General features: G+C 56.3%; 1 protein-coding gene across 3 annotated transcripts in view; it reads right to left on the bottom strand.

Annotated features, from left to right (window-relative positions):
- Positions 1-4,042: 4,042 nt before the first annotated feature.
- The window catches only part of TMCC2 (transmembrane and coiled-coil domain family 2), a 46,124-nt gene continuing 40,519 nt past the window's right edge, over positions 4,043-9,647 (bottom strand). For all 3 annotated transcript variants that reach the window (XM_029573862.1, XM_029573863.1, XM_029573864.1), the window contains one exon: positions 4,043-6,429. In XM_029573862.1, the coding sequence (XP_029429722.1) occupies positions 6,118-6,429 (312 nt within the window). In that variant the 3' untranslated portion in view covers positions 4,043-6,117. The remainder of the gene's footprint in view (positions 6,430-9,647) is intronic.

Below are 9,647 nucleotides of genomic sequence, written 5' to 3'. Positions count from 1 at the left end.
GTAAGACTTGAGGACCCTAGAGGACAGGAGAGACGGGGGAATCTGATACAGATATTTAAATATCTAAACAATATTAACGCACAAATAAACCGTTTCCAGTGGAAAGGAAGCTATAGACTTAGGAGTCACAGTTTGAAGCTACAAGGAGATATTTTCTGTTGTTGTTGCTGAATCTATGTTTCACAGAAAGTGGTGGATGCATGGACTGCACTCCCAGTGGCAGAGGGGTGGAGACAGGCGGTAGAAGAATTCAAGAAAGCATGGGATAAACACAGAAACCATGTACAAAGCTAACATGCATGCACCTCAAACCAGACTGAAATGATTGCATTGTGCTTCAAACAAAAGCTCGGGGTAACCCGCCCAGAGCGGCAGTTACGTCCCCGCACAAGGCGGCTCGGGGTAACCCGCCCAGAGCGGCAGTTACGTCCCCGCACAAGGCGGCTCGGGGTAACCCGCCCAGAGCGGCAGTTACGTCTCCGCACAAGGCGGCTCGGGGTAACCCTCCCAGAGCGGCAGTTACGTCCCCGCACAAGAAGGCTCGGGGTAACCCGCCCAGAGCGGCAGTTACGTCCCCGCACAAGGCGGCTCGGGGTAACCCGCCCAGAGCGGCAGTTACGTCCCCGCACAAGGCGGCTCGGGGTAACCCGCCCAGAGCGGCAGTTACGTCCCCGCACAAGAAGGCTCGGGGTAACCCGCACAGAGCGGCAGTTACGTCCCCGCACAAGAAGGCTCGGGGTAACCCGCCCAGAGCGGCAGTTACGTCCCCGCACAAGGCGGCTCGGGGTAACCCGCCCAGAGCGGCAGTTACGTCCCCGCACAAGGCGGCTCGGGGTAACCCTCCCAGAGCGGCAGTTACGTCCCCGAACAAGGCGGCTCGGGGTAACCCGCCCAGAGCGGCAGTTACGTCCCCGCACAAGGCGGCTCGGGGTAACCCTCCCAGAGCGGCAGTTACGTCCCCGCACAAGGCGGCTCGGGGTAACCCGCCCAGAGCGGCAGTTACGTCCCCGCACAAGGCGGCTCGGGGTAACCCGCCCAGAGCGGCAGTTACGTCCCCGCACAAGGCGGCTCGGGGTAACCCTCCCAGAGCGGCAGTTACGTCCCCGCACAAGAAGGCTCGGGGTAACCCGCACAGAGCGGCAGTTACGTCCCCGCACAAGAAGGCTCGGGGTAACCCGCACAGAGCGGCAGTTACGTCCCCGCACAAGAAGGCTCGGGGTAACCCGCACAGAGCGGCAGTTACGTCCCCGCACAAGAAGGCTCGGGGTAACCCGCACAGAGCGGCAGTTACGTCCCCGCACAAGGCGGCTCGGGGTAACCCGCCCAGAGCGGCAGTTACGTCCCCGCACAAGAAGGCTCGGGGTAACCCGCCCAGAGCGGCAGTTACGTCCCCGCACAAGAAGGCTCGGGGTAACCCGCACAGAGCGGCAGTTACGTCCCCGCACAAGAAGGCTCGGGGTAACCCGCACAGAGCGGCAGTTACGTCCCCGCACAAGAAGGCTCGGGGTAACCCGCCCAGAGCGGCAGTTACGTCCCCGCACAAGAAGGCCCGGGGTAACCCGCCCAGAGCGGCAGTTACGTCCCCGCACAAGAAGGCTCGGGGTAACCCGCCCAGAGCGGCAGTTACGTCCCCGCACAAGGCGGCTCGGGGTAACCCGCCCAGAGCGGCAGTTACGTCCCCGCACAAGGCGGCTCGGGGTAACCCGCCCAGGGCGGCAGTTACGTCCCCGCACAAGGCGGCTCGGGGTAACCCGCCCAGAGCGGCAGTTACGTCCCCGCACAAGGCGGCTCGGGGTAACCCGCACAGAGCGGCAGTTACGTCCCCGCACAAGGCGGCTCGGGTAACCCGCCCAGAGCGGCAGTTACGTCCCCGCACAAGGCGGCTCGGGGTAGCCCGCCCAGAGCGGCAGTTACGTCCCCGCACAAGGCGGCTCGGGGTAACCCTCCCAGAGCGGCAGTTACGTCCCCGCACAAGGCGGCTCGGGGTAACCCGCCCAGAGCGGCAGTTACGTCCCCGCACAAGGCGGCTCGGGGTAACCAGCCCAGAGCGGCAGTTACGTCCCCGCACAAGGCGGCTCGGGGTAACCCGTCCAGGGCGGCAGTTACGTCCCCGCACAAGAAGGCTCGGGGTAACCCTCCCAGAGCGGCAGTTACGTCCCCGCACAAGGCGGCTCGGGGTAACCCGCCCAGAGCGGCAGTTACGTCCCCGCACAAGAAGGCTCGGGGTAACCCTCCCAGAGCGGCAGTTACTTCCCCGCACAAGGCGGCTCGGGGTAACCCGCCCAGAGCGGCAGTTACGTCCCCGCACAAGGCGGCTCGGGGTAACCCGCCCAGAGCGGCAGTTACGTCCCCGCACAAGGCGGCTCGGGGTAACCCGCCCAGAGCGGCAGTTACGTCCCCGCACAAGGCGGCTCGGGGTAACCCTCCCAGAGCGGCAGTTACGTCCCCGCACAAGGCGGCTCGGGGTAACCCTCCCAGAGCGGCAGTTACGTCCCCGAACAAGGCGGCTCGGGGTAACCCGCCCAGAGCGGCAGTTACGTCCCCGCACAAGGCGGCTCGGGGTAACCCGCACAGAGCGGCAGTTACGTCCCCGCACAAGGCGGCTCGGGGTAACCCGCCCAGGGCGGCAGTTACGTCCCCGCACAAGGCGGCTCGGGGTAACCCTCCCAGGGCGGCAGTTACGTCCCCGCACAAGGCGGCTCGGGGTAACCCGCCCAGAGCGGCAGTTACGTCCCCGCACAAGGCGGCTCGGGGTAACCCGCCCAGAGCGGCAGTTACGTCCCCGCACAAGGCGGCTCGGGGTAACCCGCCCAGAGCGGCAGTTACGTCCCCGCACAAGGCGGCTCGGGGTAACCCTCCCAGAGCGGCAGTTACGTCCCCGCACAAGGCGGCTCGGGGTAACCCGCCCAGAGCGGCAGTTACGTCCCCGCACAAGGCGGCTCGGGGTAACCCGCCCAGAGCGGCAGTTACGTCCCCGCACAAGGCGGCTCGGGGTAACCCGCACAGAGCGGCAGTTACGTCCCCGCACAAGGCGGCTCGGGGTAACCCGCCCAGAGCGGCAGTTACGTCCCCGCACAAGGCGGCTCGGGGTAACCCGCCCAGAGCGGCAGTTACGTCCCCGCACAAGGCGGCTCGGGGTAACCCGCCCAGAGCGGCAGTTACGTCCCCGCACAAGGCGGCTCGGGGTAACCCTCCCAGAGCGGCAGTTACGTCCCCGCACAAGGCGGCTCGGGGTAACCCGCCCAGAGCGGCAGTTACGTCCCCGCACAAGGCGGCTCGGGGTAACCCGCCCAGAGCGGCAGTTACGTCCCCGCACAAGAAGGCTCGGGGTAACCCTCCCAGAGCGGCAGTTACGTCCCCGCACAAGGCGGCTCGGGGTAACCCGCCCAGGGCGGCAGTTACGTCCCCGCACAAGAAGGCTCGGGGTAACCCGCCCAGAGCGGCAGTTACGTCCCCGCACAAGGCGGCTCGGGGTAACCCGCCCAGAGCGGCAGTTACGTCCCCGCACAAGGCGGCTCGGGGTAACCCTCCCAGAGCGGCAGTTACGTCCCCGCACAAGGCAGCTCGGGGTAACCCTCCCAGAGCGGCAGTTACGTCCCCGCACAAGGCGGCTCGGGGTAACCCTCCCAGAGCGGCAGTTACGTCCCCGCACAAGAAGGCTCGGGGTAACCCGCCCAGAGCGGCAGTTACGTCCCTGGACATCTTGCTGGACAGAGTGGATGGATATTTCAGTCTTTTTCTGCCATCATTTAATACCCCCCCCACATCAAAATTACTGTCCAGCAATGATCTCAAAATATTGTCCATCTCTTTGAGCAATTCATAAAGACCTTTAAACAAATAAATATCTGTTTATTTAATATATTTATAAGCCCCGTTGGTGGTATCGGTTTGTGCATGAACAGGTCCCTCACATGCCCCGTTGCTCAGTGTCCAGTCTTTGCTATTGCATCCGGGCACATGTTGGACCATGACCCCCTCTCTGTAAGGTCACAGCCACTGCTGAGAGTCACAAAAATAAACACAAGGGAGACGTCAGTCCTAGAGATCTCAAACTTGTCAAGTTTATTATCTTCCTGATATTAATGACATTGCCTGTCCCTGGCTGGCAGCAAACACCCTTTCATCATTCTCTCCTGATAGATAGATAAATAAATAAATAAATAAATAAATAAATAAAACCCGGTCTGCAGATACAGAAAGTAAGACAGCGTGCATTGCAAGGTCCTAAACAGTTTCTGCAAATCCTATCATATAAATAAAGAGAAATCAATTATACTTTGCACTGAAAAAAATCAGAGGCAGCAGAGAAACTCTGCACACGCACACGCACGCACACGCACACGCTCCCCCCATCAGTGGAAAGCTGCAGATCAGTCCCTGCTGCCTTCTCACAAAGCGCAACTCAGCTCCACCAGGAGCCCCCTGAAGTGGCCCCAGCGGGGGTCAGGCTGGGCCTGGCAAGCAGGACCTGAGGTGGCACCAGTCCTGAATCCTGGCGCAGCCTCCAGCTGTGTATCCCCCGCAACACGCACCCGAAGGGACGGGCTGCAGCATGAGCTCACCTGTCCTTCCTACATTTATTATAAATAAAAGTCTTAAACAGAAACACAAGTAAATAAGGCCTCACACCCACCCCACCCACAGGAGAGGAATGTGACCTTCCAACACCACAAGCTGGGAAAAGGTTTCTTCAGTTCTGTCCTGCTGGGGTGGGGGCTGTGAATGAAGATAATTCCAGCCTTAGCTAACATACACACAATTATCAGGCAACTCCTTCATTTCCATGCTGAGGGGAAAGACCTCCTGAAAACCCATTGCTGGGAAGTGAAGGAAATCAGGGTGCGACTGAGCTGATCATCATCAGAACCCATGGGTGCACCTTCTCATTCCGTCCCCCCACTGAAGCCTCACAGTAACATACGTAGCATCTGAATACAGCAAAGACAGCTGTGGTGTGGAGATTATTAAAGCTAGGGGCTATGACTAGAAATAGAGAGGTGGGCACACATAAAACTAACAGATATATTAAGAAAAAGGAGCAGACCCAAGAGAGAATCTGCTGCTCTGGAGGCTGCAGCTGGCACCGTGGCTTTACGAGGCTTGCAGGCCTCCCAGAGTAGGTTCTATGATGTCATTGGCGCTGCATGATGTCACTGTGTCCATGGCTTCAAAATCGACCTCCGCCTCCCTATCACTAACTTTCTCATTAGTTCTAACAAGTTTAATTTAATTTCTTACAGAAAATGAACAAACACCAGGAAGCTTCTGCAGTAGAGAATTAATTACCTCATTTGATAAATATTTGAAAAACTTCTGGACTTGTTTGTAACGTCTCCTTTCCAAAACAGTCAGGCTGCACGGTACAGATCTTGTTGCACCGGTTTGCAAAGGAAATCACGCCCAGGTACCAAAAAAAGAGTCAGACTGCAACCACAGCCGCACCAGGAGCATGGAAGATCTCTCACTAACGTAGCAGGAAGTTAAAAGGTAGAAATGATGAGGATCTCTCTCTCCTGCTCACACCCGGGCAGGTGGCAGCAGGCACCACTGAAGGAGAGATTTTAAAAGCAGGGGCCTGTGCAGGGCCTCTTACTGGAGAAAGGCAACGCAAGACAAAGTACAGGAGACTCAGGAATAAGAATGAAAGAGGATTTTGTAGATTGCAGCTTTGCTGCTGGGCAGTGAGGAGCATCTCTGAAAAAAAAACCCCAAAAAAAAAAAATGAAAGCTACTTCAGAATGCACCTCCCAGGCTCCTGAAAGGGGCTGCCAGCCAGTGGCAATCATTGCAGGGCCGGCGGCAAGCAGTTTTCTGGGTCAGTTCTCGCTTTTAGCCTGTTACTCGGCCACTCTCTGTCCCGCAGGAAACTGCAAAGACGAAAATTCTCCTCCAAAAATCTGAAATTGCAGATGTCGTCCAACCACCCCTCCCCCACACAAAAAGCCACCACCAGAAATAATCTGAATGGAATAAAACTGAACATAAATCAATCTACGGATGAGAAAAGAGTTCGGCTTCCAGGGATGAGGACGGGTTCTAGGCCCCTCGTGAACACTGATCCCAAGCAAGGGGAGGGAGGGAGAACCGCAGGCAGCAAAGCCCCCCTCCCGCCCGTCAGCCGGGAAGCAGACCCTGGTCCAGCAGGTAGGAGATGGTGTCCCAGTGCCTCCAGAGAAAGGCAAGCAAGAGGAGCAGCAGGAGGGAGCCCAGCAGCCGAGACCGCGTCTTCATCAGCGGCGTGACGAAGTTGGCGATGGTGGATACGAAGACCAGCAGGACGGCCATCAGGGCCAGCAGGACATTGATGAACTTGCCCAGCAGCGCCCGGGCGTTGGCGTTCTCCACCCCCTCCAGTTGCACCACTTGCTGCTGCTGCTGTTGGAGCTCAAGCTTGGTGATGCGGGTCAGGCAGGACTCCACCGCTTCCTGGGGGCACAAGCAGGTGGAAAAGCATTACCCCCAGGCACTAAGTCCTCCACGTGCCTTCTGATGCCCGAATACCAGCCTGGACAGTCACCGTGTGCCACTCCCTGGGTATCCCTGGCTTGCTCATAGGACTGCTGGGGTCACCATGGCCTGGCACCTGATTCATATGGCCAGGGTCACCGTGTGCCACTCCCTGGGTATCCCTGGCTTCCTCATAGGACTGCTGGGGTCACCATGGCCTGGCACCTGATTCATATGGCCAGGGTCACCGTGTGCCACTCCCTGGGTATCCCTGGCTTGCTCATAGGACTGCTGGGGTCACCATGGCCTGGCACCTGATTCATATGGCCAGGGTCACCGTGTGCCACTCCCTGGGTATCCCTGGCTTGCTCATAGGACTGCTGGGGTCACCATGGCCTGGCACCTGATTCATATGGCCAGGGTCACCGTGTGCCACTCCCTGGGTATCCCTGGCTTGCTCATAGGACTGCTGGGGTCACCATGGCCTGGCACCTGATTCATATGGCCAGGGTCACCGTGTGCCACTCCCTGGGTATCCCTGGCTTGCTCATAGGACTGCTGGGGTCACCATGGCCTGGCACCTGATTCATATGGCCAGGGTCACCGTGTGCCACTCCCTGGGTATCCCTGGCTTGCTCATAGGACTGCTGGGGTCACCATGGCCTGGCACCTGATTCATATGGCCAGGGTCACCGTGTGCCACTCCCTGGGTATCCCTGGCTTGCTCATAGGACTGCTGGGGTCACCATGGCCTGGCACCTGATTCATATGGCCAGGGTCACCGTGTGCCACTCCCTGGGTATCCCTGGCTTGCTCATAGGACTGCTGGGGTCACCATGGCCTGGCACCTGATTCATATGGCCAGGGTCACCGTGTGCCACTCCTTGGGTATCCCTGGCTTGCTCATAGGACTGCTGGGGTCACCATGGCCTGGCACCTGATTCATATGGCCAGGGTCACCGTGTGCCACTCCCTGGGTATCCCTGGCTTGCTCATAGGACTGCTGGGGTCACCATGGCCTGGCACCTGATTCATATGGCCAGGGTCACCGTGTGCCACTCCCTGGGTATCCCTGGCTTGCTCATAGGACTGCTGGGGTCACCATGGCCTGGCACCTGATTCATATGGCCAGGGTCACCGTGTGCCACTCCTTGGGTATCCCTGGCTTGCTCATAGGACTGCTGGGGTCACCATGGCCTGGCACCTGATTCATATGGCCAGGGTCACCGTGTGCCACTCCCTGGGTATCCCTGGCTTCCTCATAGGACTGCTGGGGTCACCATGGCCTGGCACCTGATTCATATGGCCAGGGTCACCGTGTGCCACTCCCTGGGTATCCCTGGCTTGCTCATAGGACTGCTGGGGTCACCATGGCCTGGCACCTGATTCATATGGCCAGGGTCACCGTGTGCCACTCCCTGGGTATCCCTGGCTTCCTCATAGGACTGCTGGGGTCACCATGGCCTGGCACCTGATTCATATGGCCAGGGTCACCGTGTGCCACTCCCTGGGTATCCCTGGCTTGCTCATAGGACTGCTGGGGTCACCATGGCCTGGCACCTGATTCATATGGCCAGGGTCACCGTGTGCCACTCCCTGGGTATCCCTGGCTTCCTCATAGGACTGCTGGGGTCACCATGGCCTGGCACCTGATTCATATGGCCAGGGTCACCGTGTGCCACTCCTTGGGTATCCCTGGCTTGCTCATAGGACTGCTGGGGTCACCATGGCCTGGCACCTGATTCATATGGCCAGGGTCACCGTGTGCCACTCCTTGGGTATCCCTGGCTTGCTCATAGGACTGCTGGGGTCACCATGGCTTGGCACCTGATTCATATGGCCAGGGTCACCGTGTGCCACTCCCTGGGTATCCCTGGCTTGCTCATAGGACTGCTGGGGTCACCATGGCCTGGCACCTGATTCATAGACTAGATGAAATAGGATTAAGTAACAAAACTATCAAATGGTTTAGATCATATCTAAGTAACAGATATTTTCAAGTACAAATCAAAGAAGTAATGTCAGAAAAGATAAAGACACAAAAAAATAGTAAAAATGAACTGAGATGTTAAAAGAGAAAATCAGTGATGTGAAGACCCGCCCCCCCCCCCCCCCCCCCCCCCCGACGTCAGATCGACCAGCCAGCGGCGACCCGATTAACGGCGCGATTCCACCAGGCGTTTTTCCCCTTTGTGCTAACCTTTGTGGTCCTTCTAATATAATTATATTTATGTTTATGTTAATAATTTAACTTTTATTAATGTTATTTAGCTTTTTGCTTTGTTTAAAATTATTTCATTATTGACGTTTAAATGTATTAGACTAAGGAATTTTACTTCCTGCTTATTCTGTTTCATTGTAAACCGGTTTGATATGCATTTTATGCAGGAAAATCGGTATAAAAAAACTATAAATAAATAAATAAATAAATAAATAAACCTTCAAACAGGAGTACCACAGGGCTCTGCCCTATCGGCCATACTATTCAACATATATCTCTTACCATTATGTCACCTACTGGCAGGTCTGGGCATCACACATTATATATACGCTGACGATATCCAGTTAATACTACCCATTGACGAGACAATCGAAAAAACATTAAAAATAGCAAATATGTATCTAGATATCATCAAAGAACTGCTAAACCAAATGGAGCTAGTAATTAATATTGAGAAAACAGAATTTATACATTTAGAACGAAAAAGCACGGAGATCGTTCAAAACCCAATTATACTCAATAACAACCAAAAAATAGAGTTAGCAGATAAAGTACGGAACCTAGGCGTAATAATTGACACAGAACTAAGCTTAAAACAACACATATCTCTAAAAGTAAAGGAAGGATACGCTAAACTAATGGTGCTGAGAAGACTTAAACCTCTTCTAACAACCGCCAACTTCCGATCAGTACTCCAAGCGCTGATCTTTGCAAGTACCGATTACTGTAACGCCCTCCTGCTAGGCCTACCATACATGTCACTAAGACCACTACAGATATTACAAAACACAGCAGCTAGAATCTTAACCGGCAAAAGCAAAAGAGACCACATCACAGCAACCCTGGCAGAATTACACTGGCTACCCATTGAACAAAGCACTATGCACCATACATAAATTAATACACAATGAAAAAGCAGACTGGCTGAACACAGCCCTTCGTGTACACGTCCCAAATAGGAATCTGAGATCTGCCA

This window comes from Rhinatrema bivittatum, chromosome 12 (assembly GCF_901001135.1).
Source record: "Rhinatrema bivittatum chromosome 12, aRhiBiv1.1, whole genome shotgun sequence".
Lineage (NCBI taxonomy): Eukaryota > Metazoa > Chordata > Amphibia > Gymnophiona > Rhinatrematidae > Rhinatrema > Rhinatrema bivittatum.
Note: the sequence above shows the minus strand (reverse complement) of the source record. Positions and strands in the feature narration are given on the sequence as shown.